Below are 17,702 nucleotides of genomic sequence, written 5' to 3'. Positions count from 1 at the left end.
ATTTGTGTTTTCATGTTTTTGTGTCACTGTACACGATGGGCTATCCTTATCATCATCCTGTATCGCCTGTGTGCTCACCTTCCACCTTGTCTGGAACCACACGGGAGTCGTTTTCAAACAGGTAACCTAGAGGATCACAGGTGTGTCACTTAATGATGGACAATAATGGTAATATTTATATCAGAAGGTAACAATACAGCAGCACCTCATTATGTACTTGTATGCTTTCATTTTAGGTACAGGAAAGAAACATTGAGAACTTGATTGTTAAATTGATTCATTAGATTCCTTTCAAAGGTGTTTACTTGATGGTGCCGATTTTCTTTAACAGGTTTGCTCGTCAGTCTCCTAACAGTGTGTACTTCATTTTTAGTCGTGTAAACTCAAATGACACTTAGTGTTTAGTAGAAGGCTGGCAATGTGAAAGGGTTTCAAACTCCATTCAACTCTGCTAGTTTAAAAAGAGCCACCATATGGTGTATTTGTCAGACAGGAAAAGGTGCAAGCGTTACCTTCGCTGCCTTGCTGAGGGGCAGGGTAGGCCTCGCTGTGCTGATACATGGAAGAACATCCGGAAACATCTGGGTAAGAAAAACATGTTTTGTCACTCAGTACAAGTACTTCCATGTGCACACTTTGAATACTTCAACACCAATATTACATGCAAATTATATGTATACATACACATGTATATTTGTATATATATATATATACATATACACATACATATATACATGTATATGTAAACATATGTAGTCATATGTATTCATATATATAAATACATGTATGTATATACATATACATACATATGTATGTATATGTATACATACGTAAGTATGCATATGTATACATGTATACATATGTATATATAAATGTATATACGCACATATATAGATGTCTGTATATACACATACATCCATGTATACATATACACAAATGTTTATATATACATACATGTATATAAACACACATATACATGCATACATATGTATGTACATATGTTTATATATACACATGTATGCATATATATACACATATAAGTATATATACATATTTACATACATATACATGTATACATATGTATATACATATATATGTTTATAGACATGTGTGTACATATATACACATGTATATACATGTATATATATATACATACATATAGATAGATGTATAGTACTATATTTATTCCTTCAGGAGAGTTCCTTCAGGAAAATTAACATTTTCAGCACAATATGTATATATACATGTATATATTTACACATATACATGCATACATACATATACATGAATATGTACGTATACAATAATTTATATACACACATATGTATATATACATGTATGTATATACATGTACATATATAAACATGTATATACATACATGTATATATACGTGTATACATGTTTATGTATACACATATATATACATACATGTGTATGTATTTCTACATACGTATAAATGTATACATACATATGAATATAAACATACATATGTATGTATATATAAATGTATGAATACATATATATATATACATCTATATATACACACATATACATGTGTGTATATGTAGACATATATACACATGTATATGTACATATGTATACAGATACATGTATATACATGAGTAAGTATATACATGTACATACATATACATGTATATACATGAATATGTATGTACATGTATATGTATATACATGTGTATATATATACATGTATATGTACGTATACAATAATTTATATACACACACATGTATATATACATGTATGTATATACATGTACATATATACAAATGTATATACATACATGTATATATACGTGAATACATGTTTATGTATACACATATATATGTATATACATACATATGTATGTATGTATGTATACATACATATGCATATAAACATGTATGTACATATATATACATACATGTATATACATATGTATGAATACATATATGTATGCATATGTATATACACACATATAAGTTTATATATACATATATGTATATATACATCTATATATACATACATATATGCACGTGCATATATAAACATATATACACATGTATATGTACGTATACATGTATATGTATACAGATACATGTATATGTATACATATATACATGAGCAAGTATATAAATGTACATACATATACATGTATATACATGAATATGTATATACATGTGTATACATTTATATGTATATACATGTATATGTATAAACATGTATATAAATGTATATGTATATACATGCATATACATATATACACATGTATATACATGTATACATGTATACGTGTACAGGTGTAGGTTTATACATGTATATCTATATACGTATACATGCATAGGTTTATACATGTATATACATGTTCATGTATACACATGTATATGTATGTACTTATACATGTATGTATATATATTCACATATACATGTATGTGTATATATTCATATACATGTATGTATATATACACATACATTTATGTATACATACATATACATTTATACATATATACACATGTTTATGTATATATACACATGTATATGTGTATATACATACACGTACATATACATGAATATACATATACATGTATATAGATGTATACACATATACATGTGTATATTGTTACATATTGTTATATATATACACCTACATACATGGGTATGTATGTGTATATATATATATATATATATATGTGTATGCATATATGAACATATGAATATATACACATGTACATGTGTGTATATATAAACATATACATGTGTAGATATATACATGTACACATACATGAATATACATATAGATGTGTGTATATATATACACATTCATATGTATACATATGCGTATACATGTGTATATACATACGTATACATGTGTATATACATACGTATACATGTATGTATATATACATGTATATGTATATTTATACACGTATACATGTATATATTTGTATACATGTATATATATACATATACACGTATATGTGTATATCTATACATGTATATATACATACACATGTATATATACGTGCACATGTATATATAAACGTACATGTGTATATATAAGCATACGTATATACATGTATACGTATATATATACATGTATATGTATATATACATACACATGTTTATATAAACATACATGTGTATATAAACACATATACAAGTATACGTATGTATACGTATATATACATGTATATATACACATATATGTTTATATATATTTACATGTATACGTTTACATATACATGTATGTATGTATATACATACAAACATGTATTTACATATGTATATGTGTATATGCATATATGTATACCAATATATGTTTATACATATATATACACATATATGTGTATATATATGTTTATATATACGTATACATGTATATACATATGTTTATATACACATATATATGCATATACATGTGAATATGTATATATGTATATACATGTACATATGTGTATATATATACATGTGTGTATATATATATCAATATGTGCATATATACACATGTATCTATGTGTATATATACATATAAATATGTATATATGTGCATATATACACATACATATATATATATATATATATAATATTTGTATGTATGTATGTATATAAATACATATGTATATATACACAGGTACATAAATGTATATAAATACATATGTATATATACACAGGTACATAAATGTATATATACATACATATGTATATATACACACACATATATGTGTGTATGTATGTATATATGTGCATATATACACATGTATCTATATGTGTGTATATACATATAAATATGTTTATATGTGCATATATACACATACGTATATAAATATATATATACATATATACACATACGTATATATAAATATGTATATATATATATATATATATATATATATAAAATATTTGTATGTATGTATGTATATAAATACATATGTATATATACACAGGTACATAAATGTATATATATACATACATACATATGTATATATACACACACATGTGTGTATGTATATATATATATATGTATATATACATACACACATATGTGTGTGTATATATAAATACATATATGTATATGTACATATACACAAACATATGTGTGTATATATACATACATATATGTAAAAATGCACATATACATATGTCTATATAAACATATATATGTACATAGATACATACATGTATAAATATATTTACATACATACATGTATACATATATACTCATATAAGTTCATATATGTGAGTATATATGTATATATACAAGTATATAAATGTATATAAGTATGTATACATATTTATTTATATATGAGTATATATTCACATGTATATATGCATATATAAATGTGTATATATACACATATGCATTTATGTATACATACACATATGTGTATGTATATATTTGTATATATGTACAAATATATAGATGTATACATATATGTTTATATTAACAATATACACATGCATATATGTATATGTGTACATGTATACGTATATATACATGTATTTATACATATACATTCACATGTGTAAATATACATATATAAGTATATTTTTGTATACATTTATATGAAAATATACATATATATGTATATATACACATATATGTGTATATATATTATACATACGCATATTTATATACAAATATGTATATGTATTATATATACGCATATATATACATATACACATATATGTGTATATATACATATATCTGTATATATACATATGTGTATGTATACATACACTTATATGTGTATATATACACACACGTGTATATACACATATATAAGTATGTTTGTATACATTTTTATGTAAATATACATATATATGTATAGATACATATATGTATATATATTAGTTATACGCATATTTATATACATATATATTATATTTACGCATATATACATATATATGTATATGCACATACATACGGGTGACTACCGGCATATACTGATATACACATATAAACACACACACACACATATATATATATATATATATATATATATATATATATATATATATATATATAGACATACATACATATGTATATATACATATGTGTACATATGCATATATATATACACATGTATTCCATCAGGAGAGTTCCTTCAGGAAAATTAACATTTTCAGCACAATATGTATGTATTTGTGTATTTATATACAGTATATACATACATATGTATACACATATATACATTTGTTTATATATGTATATACATATATACACACATATCAATCAATCAATGTTCATTTATATAGCCTTAAATCACTAGTGTCTCAAAGGGCTGCACAAACCACAAAATAAACCACTACGACATCCCCGGTAGGCCCACATAAGGGCAAGGAAAACTCACACCCAGTGGGATGTCGGTGACATATGTGGGCAACCCCCCATATGTCTGTATGCACATATACATGTATATACATAAATATGTATGTATATATACATATACATGTATACATACATACATGTATATGTGTATATTTATACATACAAGTGTATGTATATATATATATATACACATGTATATATATACAAACTTGTGTATGTATACAGATAAATGTGTACATATACATATGTGTATATATACAAATATATACACATGTATTCCATATGCATGTAAATATATACATAAACATGTATATATACACATGCATATGAATATATACATATATTTGTATATGCATATATACACATATATATGTATGTAAATATACATTTGTACATGTATACGTATTTATACACATGTATGCATATATATATATATACATACATATACATGTAATTTATATATACAGATATAAATAAATAAATAAATGGGTTGTACTTGTATAGCGCTTTTCTACCTTCAAGGTACTCAAAGCGCTTTGACACTACTTCCACATTTACCCATTCACACACACATTCACACACTGATGGAGGGAGCTGCCATGCAAGGCGCCAACCAGCACCCATCAGGAGCAAGGGTGAAGTGTCTTGCTCAGGACACAACGGACGTGACGAGGTTGGTTCTAGGTGGGATTTGAACCAGTGACCCTCGGGTTGCGCACGGCCACGCCGTCCCTATATACATACATATACATATGTATATACATATGTACACGTACATACATATATTTATATATATATTATATATGTATATAAATATATATGTCTGTATACACATGTATACATATCCATACATATGTGTATATGCATACATGTATATATATATGTATAAATACATATGTATATACACACGTGTATGTATATATTTACACACACGTGTATATATATATATATATACATGTATATACATGTACATTACATACATATACATGTATATACATATACATGTATATACATATACAGGTATATGTATATACATATTTCCCTGTATGTATGTGTGGGGAAAATCACAAAACTACTTCATCTCTACAGAACTGTTTCATGAGGGGTTACCTCAATCATCAGAAATCTCCTGATTATATATATACACATATACGTCATATACATATATATATATGTTAATATATGTACACATATGCATGTATATATGTATATATACTTATACATGTATATACATACACATATATATGTATATATACATGTATGTATATACATGTATATATACACACACATGTATAAATATGTGTATACATTTATATGTATACACATGTGTATACATTTATATGTATACACATATGTATACACATATGTATGTATGTATACATATGTGTTTATATATACATACATGTATATATGTGTGTGTGTATGAATACATATGAATATACACACGTGTATATATACATACAAGTATATGTCCATTATATATACATGAATATACATATACGTCTATATATACACACATATATTCATGTGTATATATACATGTATATATACACATGTATATGTATAAATATGTATACGTAAACATGTATACACATGAATATGTATATACATGTATATGTATACATGTATATGTATACATATGTATATGTAAACATGTATATACATGAATATGTATATACATGAACATGTATATACAAGTACATGTATATGTATGTATATATATATATACAAATACATACATATACATGTATGTTTATCTTTTTACATGTACATTAACATGAATATACATATACATGTATATAAATATATACACATATGCATGTGTATGTATATATACACATGTACATATACATGAATATACATATACATGTATATAGATATATACAAATACACATGTGTACATGTGCATATATACAGATACATATATATATGTATACATGTATATGTATACATGTATATGTATGTATACATGTATATGTATGTATACATGCATATGTATATAAACACATACATGTTTATATAAACATACATGTATATGTACATATATATATATATATATATATATATACACATATTCATGTGTATAGATAAGCATATACATGTATATATACGTATACATGTGTTTATACATACGTATACATGTGTATATACATACATATACATATATGTATATACATATATGTATATATATATATTTACACATGTATGTTTATTTATACATGTGTATGTATATATATATATACATACTTCATATAAAGCCGCTGCTCCTCCACATCGAGAGGAGCCAGATGAGGTGGTTCGGGCATCTGGTCAGGATGCCACCCGAACGCCTCCCTAGGGATGTGTTTAGGGCACGTCCAACCGGTAGGAGGCCACGGGGAAGACCCAGGACACGTTGGGAAGACTATGTCTCCCGGCTGGCCTGGGAACGCCTCGGGATCCCCCGGGAAGAGCTAGACGAAGTGGCTGGAGATAGGGAAGTCTGGGCTTCCCTGCTTAGGCTGCTGCCCCCGCGACCCGACCTCGGATAAGCGGAAGATGATGGATGGATGGATGGATGGTGTATGTATATATACATATACTGTACATGTATAGATACACATATACATGTATATATATATACATGTATACGTATATATACATGTATATGTACATTTACATGTATACGTGTACATATACATGTATGTATGTATGCACATACGTATATATATATATATATATACACACATACAAACACATATGTATATACATATGTATATGCATATGTGTATACCAATATATGTTTATACATATATATATATACATATATGTGTGTATATATACATTCATATATATGTGTGTATTTATACACATGTATACGTATATACAAATGGGTATGTGTATATACATATAAATGTATATATATACACATATACATGTATGTATACATTTACATGTATACACATACATGTATGCGCATATGTATGTATATAGATACAAACACATGTATATACATACGTATGTGTATATGCATATGTGTGTACCAATATATGTTTATACATATATATACACATGTGTTTATATATACATATATATGTAAATACATATACATGTATATATATATGTGTGTGTATATATACACATGCATATATAACAATATGTGTATACATACACACATGTATGTATATATATGCATATATATATATATATATATATATATATATATGGGAGGAATATTGCAGGAACAACATATACGTGTGTATATATGTACACATTTGTGTGTGTATGTACAATATATATATATACATATACATACACACGTGTGTATATGTACACGTGTGTATATTTACATATGTCTATATACACACACACACATGTATATATACATATGTCTATATTTGTGTATATATACACATATAAGTGTATTTATTTACACATATGTATATATACATATAGGTGTATATATAGACAAATGTAAATAAACATGTGTGTATACATAAATATATATACACACAGAAGTATACACACACATATATACATACACACATGTATATACATACGTGTGTGTATATTCACACACATATGTACTGTATATTTACATATGTCTATACATACAAGTCTATATATGTATATATAAACATATGTGTATATATATACATCTATATATAAACATACATGACATATGTAAATATATACACTTGTATATATGTGTATGTATATATTTGTATGTATTTTCATCCATTTGATACACACACACACACACACACACACACACACACACACACACACACACACACACACACACACACACACACACACACACACACACACAGTTACACTTCTATATACTTTCAAAGTAATGGAAGACATGTTTTCATGTTCTTTCCAACATGTCCAAAAAAAGAGTAGGAAGAAACAATTACAGGCTACATTAATAATATTTGATTTATATCAGTTTAGCTTTTGGAACGATTTAAATTGAAACATTGCATTTACTTTTCAATCACTTTTGGTTTTTGAACAACACTTGATTTATAGTTGTTGAGTTTTTTTGATTTAGAAAAGCAATAAGCAAGCTTATTTCTGTGTTAGTGTTAGAACACACACACACGCACGCACACACACACTCTCTCTCGCGTACACATAGATAGTTTCAAGTTCCTTTGTCTGCAGTCATGATTCCATCATGACTTGGAAAAAAAGAAACTTGAAACCAAGAAGAAATTCTCAAGAGATTCTCAACTTTCTTCTGACCTCAAACTTTTTTGATTCTTGAAATCTCTCTCTACGGAAGAAAGGATGAGAGGAGTGAAGTAGGGAAAAGTGAGAAGGAAGCAGAAAAAAGGGGAAGAGAAAGGATGGAAAGAAGGGAGGAAGGGATATAAATAGGAAAGGAATGAAGTACAAAATGGAGGAAGTAAAAGGGAAGGGAGAAAAAGGAGGAAGTTGGGATGTACAAAGGAAGAAGGGAAGGGAAAAAATAAGCAAGTATGGAAGGATGAAAGTAGAAAAGAAGAGGGAAAGGAGGAAGTATAGGGAAGGACAGTAGGAAGTAAAAAAGGAAGGACAAAAAGTAGAAAGGAAAGGAGAGAAGGAGGAAAGGAAGGAAGTAAAAAAGGGAGTAAGTATAGGGAAGGAGAGAAGTAAGAAAGGGAAGGAGTAGGGAATAAGAGAAGGACAGCAAGAAGTAAAAAAGGAAGGAAGTAGGGAAGGAAAATAAAAAAGAGAAAAGGAAGAAAGTAGGAAAGGATGGAAGGAAGTAGGGAAGGAAGTAAAAAAGGGAGTAAGTAGGGAACAAGAGAAGGATAGTAGGAAGTAAAAAAGGAAGGAAGTCGAAAAGGAAAAAGTAGAGGGAAGGAAGTAGGAAAGGGAGAGATGGAGGAAAGGCAGGAAGGAAATATGAAAGGAAGGGAAGGAAGTAAAAATGGGAGGAAGTAGGAAAAGAAAATGTAGGGAAAGAAGTAAAAAAGGGAAGTAAGAAAGGGAGAGAAGGAGGAAAGGAAGGAAGGAAATATGTAAGGAAATAAAAATGGGAGGAAGTAGGAAGGGAAGTAAGAAAGGGAGAGGAGGAGGAAAGGAAGGAAGGAAATAAAAATGGGAGGAAGTAGGAAGGGAAGTAAGAAAGGGAGAGAAGGAGGAAAGGAAGGAAGGAAATATAGAGGGAAGGAAGTAAAAATGGGAGGAAGTTGGAAAGGAAAATGTATGAAAGAAGTAAAAAAGGGAAGTAAGAAAGGGGAAGAAGGAGGAAAGCAAGTGAAGGAAAATAAAAGAAGAAAACGTTGATGCTAAAAATGAGAGGAACATTTTGTCGTGCTATGTTCTGAACATCTTCTCTACAGGTCTTGTAGTGAGGTGTCACCTGTGTCGTAGTTGTAGTCTGTGGGCTCCTGCTTCACCATCATGTGGGCGGGGGGGAACCTGTGCGTGTGACAGCGGCCATGTTGTCCCGCCTGCGTTGCCAGGTGCGCCGCCCGCTCGTACGACGGGTCCACGTACTCTCGCTTGAACGTCTGCTGCGCGTACGCCACGCACGGCTCCGAGTGCTGCCGCTGGTAGGCCCCGCCCCCTCCGCCGGCCCCGCCCCCTCCGCCGTGGCCCGCCGGTGCGGAGGACATTCGCTGGAAGCCGGGGAACTGGGGGCACATGGGGTCTCCTGAGGGGCCCTGATATCTGCGGGCGACAAACATTCTCGACTTTGTTCCACGGGGTCAAGGTCACGGGGTCAAAGGTCAGACAGTCACCTGGCATTGAGGGGGTACGTGTTGCTAGGCAGCGGCTGGGAGGCGGAGGTCATGTAGCCGCCGCCCACTCCTTTGGGGGAATAATGCTGCTGCTGCATGGGCGACATCTGGCAACCCTTGGCGCCCCCTGCTGCCCTCTTTTGCTCATAGGCACTGCGGGGGGAGTCGGAAGTAGGGTGGAAGGAGGGAAGGAAGTAGGAAGGGAGGGAGGAAAGGAGGATTTAGGGGGGAAGAAAGTAGGAAAGGAGGGATGAAAGTAGAAAAAGGAATGAAATGGGATGGAAGTAGGTGGGAAGGAAGAAAGATAGTAGGAAAGGTTGGAGGGAGGAAACGGTCAGTCAAAAAAAGGAAGGAAATTAAGGGAGGGAGGAAAGGGAGAAGATGGGAAGAAGGAAGGAAGTAGAAAAAGAGGGAAGGAAATGGGAAAGGAAGGAAGAAGGGAGGGAGGAAAGGAGGATTTAGGGGGAAGAAAGTAGGAAAGGAAGAACGGAAGTAGGAAAAGGAAGAAAAAGAGAAGGAAAGAAGGAAGTAGGTGGGAAGGTAAGGGGGAGAGGAAGGGAAGGAAGAAAGATAGTAGGAAAGGGTGGAGGGAGGAAACGGTCGGTCAAAAGAAGGGAAGGAAATTAAGGGAGGGAAGGAGGTAGGAAAGGGATGAAGGAGGATGGAAGAAAGTAGAAAAGAAGGAAGTAGGTGGGAAGGTAAGAGAGAGGAAAGGAAACAAGAAGGAAGAAAGTAGGAAAGGATGAAGGGAGGAAACGGAAGGTCAAACGAAGGGAAGGAAGTAGGAAATTAAGGGAGAGAAGGAGTTTGGAAACGGGGAAGATTGGAGGAAGAAAAGAAGGAAGTAGAAAGGGAGGGAAGGAAATAGGAAAGGAAGGAGGGAGGGAGGAAGGGAGGATTTTGGGGGGAAGAAAGTAGGAAAGGAGGGACGGAAGTAGAAAAAGGAGGGAAATTAGAAGGGAAGAAGGGAAGGAAGGAGGATGGAAGAAAGTACAAAAGAAGGAAGTAGGTGGGAAGGTAAGAGGGAGGAAAGGAAACAGGAAAGAAAAAAGAAAAAGTAGGAAAGGATGGAGGGAGGAGACATAAGGTCAAAAGAAGGGAAGGAAGTATGAAATGAAGGGAGGGAAGGAGGTAGGAAAGGGAGAAGATGCGAGGAAGAAAAGAAGGAAGGAAGTAGAAAAGGAAAGAGGAAAGGGAGGGAAGGAAGGAAGTGTAAAAGGAAAGTAGTGAGTAGGAAAGGAGGGACAATGACGACATTGAAATAGTGTACACTTCATAATAATGCTGTGTAAAAAGGTGGCTGCTTATTGGACGTCAGCAAGAAAAGAGGGCGTGGCCTAAGGTGATGAGCAACAAGACAAGTTGCAAGTCATAATCCACAGACAGTGAAGCAGCACAGCATGAATGCTGAGTTAGCAAGTTAGCATGTGTACCTGGCGTAAAGGCACTGAGTTAGCAAGTTAGCATGTGTACCTGGCATAAAGGCACTGCTCCCCTGAGTTAGCAAGTTAGCATGTGTACCTGGCATAAAGGCATTGCTCCCCTGAGTTAGCAAGTTAGCATGTGTACCTGGCGTAATGGCACTGAGTTAGCAAGTTAGCATGTGTACCTGGCATTAAGGGACTGCTCCCCTGAGTTAGCAAGTTAGCATGTGTACCTGGCGTAAAGGGACTGCTCCCCTGAGTTAGCAAGTTAGCATGTGTACCTGGCGTAAAGGCACTGCTCCCCTGAGTTAGCAAGTTAGCATGTGTACCTGGCATAAAGGCACTGCTCCCCTGAGTTAGCATGTTAGCATGTGTACCTGGCGTAAAGGCACTGCTCCCCTGAGTTAGCAAGTTAGCATGTGTACCTGGCGTAAAGGGACTGCACCCCTGAGTTAGCATGTTAGCATGTGTACCTGGCATAAAGGCACTGCTCCCCTGAGTTAGCAAGTTAGCATGTGTACCTGGCATAAAGGCACTGCTCCCCTGAGTTAGCAAGTTAGCATGTGTACCTGGCGTAATGGCACTGAGTTAGCAAGTTAGCATGTGTACCTGGCATTAAGGGACTGCTCCCCTGAGTTAGCAAGTTAGCATGTGTACCTGCCGTAAAGGGACTGCTCCCCTGAGTTAGCAAGTTAGCATGTGTACCTGGCGTAAAGGCACTGCTCCCCTGAGTTAGCATGTTAGCATGTGTACCTGGCGTAAAGGCACTGCTCCCCTGAGTTAGCAAGTTAGCATGTGTACCTGGCGTAAAGGGACTGCATCCCTGAGTTAGCATGTTAGCATGTGTACCTGGCATAAAGGCACTGCTCCCCTGAGTTAGCAAGTTAGCATGTGTACCTGGCATAAAGGCACTGCTCCCCTGAGTTAGCAAGTTAGCATGTGTACCTGGCGTAATGGCACTGAGTTAGCAAGTTAGCATGTGTACCTGGCATTAAGGGACTGCTCCCCTGAGTTAGCAAGTTAGCATGTGTACCTGGCGTAAAGGGACTGCTCCCCTGAGTTAGCAAGTTAGCATGTGTACCTGGCGTAAAGGCACTGCTCCCCTGAGTTAGCAAGTTAGCATGTGTACCTGGCGTAAAGGCACTGCTCCCCTGAGTTAGCATGTTAGCATGTGTACCTGGCGTAAAGGCACTGCTCCCCTGAGTTAGCAAGTTAGCATGTGTACCTGGCGTAAAGGGACTGCACCCCTGAGTTAGCATGTTAGCATGTGTACTTGGCGTAAAGGCACTGAGTTAGCAAGTTAGCATGTGTACCTGGCGTAAAGGCCCTGCTCCCCTGAGTTAGCATGTTAGCATGTGTACCTGGCATAAAGGCCCTGCTCCCCTGAGTTAGCATGTTAGCATGTGTACCTGGCATAAAGGCACTGCTCCCCACCGGGGAAGCTGAAGGTCTGCTTGTGGCTACATGACTGGCTGGGGTCCGAGCCCGGGCTCTGCGGCTCCTTCTTGATGGTGACGGGGGGGCTGTGGAAGGCCACCGCTGGAACACACAAAGAAACAACACAGCTGATTACAGCTGCATCCATTTCCTACCGCTTGTCCCTCACGGGTCGCATTCTGGAGGGACAAGTCGCTACCTCATCACAGGGCCAACACAGATAGACACCCATCAATCAATTTGATTAGCTTCCATTTGTATTTGGTTTGCCAGTTATTAGTTTAATTAATACTAATTGATCAAATCCAGTGTGGCAAGAGAGTTGGCTCATAGAAGAGGGAGAAGGAGAGCAAAGGGCCCAAAGAATACGGGAGACTATTGTCAAAGGTGTTGGGAATATTTCAGAGTTTGTGCCATCAAACAGAGCTAACATTTCACAATATCACTACATCAATAATGTAACAATAACACAGCAATAATGCAGCAATAATGCAACAAGAATGCTGCAATTACACAACAATAACGTAGCTACAATGCAGCAAAATTGCCACAATTATGTAGCAATAAAGCAGCAATAATGTAGCAAAATTGCAGCAATAATGCAGCAATACTGTAACAATAATGCAGCAATAACTTAGCAATAATGCAGCAATAATGCAACAATAATGTAGCCATATTGTAACAATATTGCAGCAATAATGTTGCAATAACGTAGCAATAATGCAGGAATAATGCAGCAATAAGGTAGCAATTACGCAGCAATACCGTAGCAATAATGTGCCAATAATTCAGCAATGTTGTATTAATAATGCAGCAAACATTTTGAAAAATTGCAGCAATAATGTAACAATAACGCAGCAAAAATGTAGCAAAATTGCAGTAGTAAAGCAGCAATAATGTAATATTTGCTGCAATAATGTAGCAATAATACAGCAATAACGTAGCAATAATGTAGCCATAATGCAGCAATAATGTAGCAATATGCAGCAATAATGTAGCAAAAACGTAGCAATAATGCAGCAATAACGTAGCAATAAGGTTGGAATAATGTAACAATGTAGCAATAATGCAGCAATAATGTAACAATGAAACAGCAATAATGTAACATAATGTAGCAATAATGTAACATTAATACAACAATAATGTAACAATAATGCAACAGTAATACAGCAATAATGTAACAATAATGCAGCAACAATGCAGCAATAAGGTTGGAATAATGTAATAATAATGTAGCAATAATGCAGCAATAATACAGCAATAATGTAATAGTAATGCAGCAATAATGTAACAATAATGCAGCAATAATGCAGCAATGTAACCATAATGCAGCAATAATGCAACAGTCATAAAGCAATAATGTAACAATAATGCAGCAACATTGCAAAAGTAATACAGCAATAATGTAACAATAATGTAGCAATAATGCAGCAATAATGTAGCAATAAGTTAGGAAAAATGTAACAATAATGTAGCAATAATGCAGCAATAATGTAACAATAATGCAGCAATAATGTAACAGTAATAAAGCAATTATGTAACAATATTGCAGCAATAATGCAATAGTAACACAGAAATAATGTAACATAAATGCAGCAATAATGTAAGAATAATGCAGCATTAATGTAGCAATAATGCAACAATAATGTAGCAATAATTCAGCAATAATGTAACAGTAATGCAGCAATAATGTAACAAAAATGCAGCAATAATGCAGAAATAACGTAGCAATAATACAGCAACAATGTTAAGTTAAAGTGCCAATGATTGTCACAGTAATGCAGCAATAATGTAACAATAATGTAACAATAATGCAGCAATAATAGAACAATACTGCAGCAATAATGTAATAATAATGCAGCAGTAATGTAACAGTAATAAAGCAATTATGTAAAAATAATGCAGCAATAATGTAGCAATAATGCAGCAATAATGGAACAATAATGTAGCAATAATGCAGCAATAATTTAACAATAATGTAACAATAATGTAGCAATAATGCAGCAGACCAACAATAATACAGCAATAATTAACAATAATACAGCAATAATGTAACAGTAATGCAGCAATATTTTTTTTATTTTAGTCCAATGCGGCCCCCTGAGTCAAAGTTCAAACAAAGCTGATCTTGGATTAACTTTCACCAACTCAGAGGCGATGCAGCAGCTCAGTATGTCAATATAGCAACATTAGCTCGTTAGCTCTCTGTGATCACAGCGCTGCTAAAAATAGTTGTGTCTTTGTTAGCATTATATTAATATTGCTACCACCATACAGGTCATGTAAACGGGGCATTGTTGACGCTTTTTGGATGTTTTTTTTTAGAAAGCTTTACGGACGGAATAGTTACAGCATTGTTAGCCAACTCGTACTTGTCGTATAAAAAAAAAATATGTTGATGTCTTACATAAGGATTGTGTAGGATAAAAAGTGCAGTCTCCCTGGTACCAATCTTACTCATGGATGCTTGGTATCGGCACGTAAAAAAAATACAAAAAAACTTTCCTACTTGAAACAAACACCCAAGTGTGGAAAGGTTCCTTCAGGCTCAGGTGTGACGAGCACGTTGTTGTGCGCGCGCCAACAAAAGGCTTTCAGGGTGCGCTTGCGTACACAAACACCGAGAACACACGCTGGCATTCCACACTAAAGTGTCCTCGCTCACTTTTTCCCCCCCAGACACAACAAGGGCCCAACCAGACCAAGGTCACACCTGCGTGCCCATTCTCTTCTGTTTGCATGAGGGGGAACTACAGTCACTGCCAATCAAAAACTGGATTGGCGGGACTTTCAGATTGGGAGCCCCCTCCCTCTGAAAGAAAACATCCAAAGTGGGGCTTCAAGCTGTGCCGATGGTCCCTGTTTATTATGTGAGGGGAGATTTGCAGCCAGAGAACTGTACAGGATGTTTTTCTGGTCCCGACATGGTAAACAGCAGCAGCTGTGCACTTCCAGCCGGGGGAGGGGCGCATTCATTCATGTCTGTCTGTCTGCACGCGTGTGTGTACGTGTGTGTGTGTGTGTGTGTGTGTGTGTGTGTGTGTGTGTGTGTGTGTGTGTGTGTGTGTGTGTGGGCCGGCCCAGATAATTGCACGCTACACTTCATTGACAAAAATGCAGCAGCAACAAGTATGTGAGGGCTAAAAGTGAAAGAAGCGATCACCTAATTCGTGTTCCTTGACGTCACCGAATCAAAATGTGGTTTTTATAAGCCGGAACCTTTTCAGTCTTTTGTACGCCACGGAGCCACGAATGCGGGTGGGATTAAAGTGAAGTATATTCATACAGCGCTTTTCTCAAAGTGACTCAAAGTGCTTTACATCGTGAAACCCAATATCTAATTTTTACATTTAAACCAGTGTGGGTGCCACTGGGAGCAGGTGGGTAAAGTGTCTTGCCCAAGGACACAACGGCAGTGACTAGGATGGCAGAAGTGGGGATCGAACCTGCAACCCTCAAGTTGCTGGCACGGCCGCTCTACCAACCGAGTATTTATATATTGTCAACACTTTGAAAAACACCATAATGAGCAACATTCAGACACAGTAGCGTAGTAAGCCTATGTATTTATCAAAAACAAAGCAGAGGTAAATTCCAAACCAAAAAACCGCTACTTTTTTCCAACACTTCGAACCCTGCGGCTTGTAAAACAATGTGGCTGATTTACGGGTTTTATTTCGCTGGCGGCCATAATGCAAATTGTTCTGAAAAAGAGTGAAAGTGCGTGTTATTGTTTGTGTCCTTCCATTTAGTGCTGTTCCGTCTTCTAGCCATCTGTAGCGTTTCTACCTGTA

General features: G+C 34.3%; 1 protein-coding gene across 3 annotated transcripts in view; it reads right to left on the bottom strand.

The window, feature by feature from the left end:
- Nucleotides 1-17,702, bottom strand: part of etv4 (ETS variant transcription factor 4) — a 98,953-nt gene that overhangs the window by 1,853 nt on the left and 79,398 nt on the right. For 2 of the 3 annotated variants that reach the window (XM_061908099.1, XM_061908100.1), the window contains 5 exons: nucleotides 13,881-14,010; nucleotides 11,048-11,200; nucleotides 10,666-10,976; nucleotides 513-581; nucleotides 79-126 (listed from right to left, as the gene is read on the bottom strand). In XM_061908099.1, coding sequence (XP_061764083.1) covers nucleotides 79-126; nucleotides 513-581; nucleotides 10,666-10,976; nucleotides 11,048-11,200; nucleotides 13,881-14,010 — 711 coding nt within the window. Of the gene's footprint in view, nucleotides 1-78; nucleotides 127-512; nucleotides 582-10,665; nucleotides 10,977-11,047; nucleotides 11,201-12,520; nucleotides 12,538-13,880; nucleotides 14,011-17,702 lie in introns of those variants that run through there. The other variant, XM_061908101.1, reaches the window with a different exon arrangement.

Source organism: Nerophis ophidion, linkage group LG08 (genome assembly GCF_033978795.1).
Source record: "Nerophis ophidion isolate RoL-2023_Sa linkage group LG08, RoL_Noph_v1.0, whole genome shotgun sequence".
In the NCBI taxonomy this organism is placed as follows: domain Eukaryota; kingdom Metazoa; phylum Chordata; class Actinopteri; order Syngnathiformes; family Syngnathidae; genus Nerophis; species Nerophis ophidion.
This window is presented reverse-complemented; position numbering and strand designations above follow the sequence as displayed.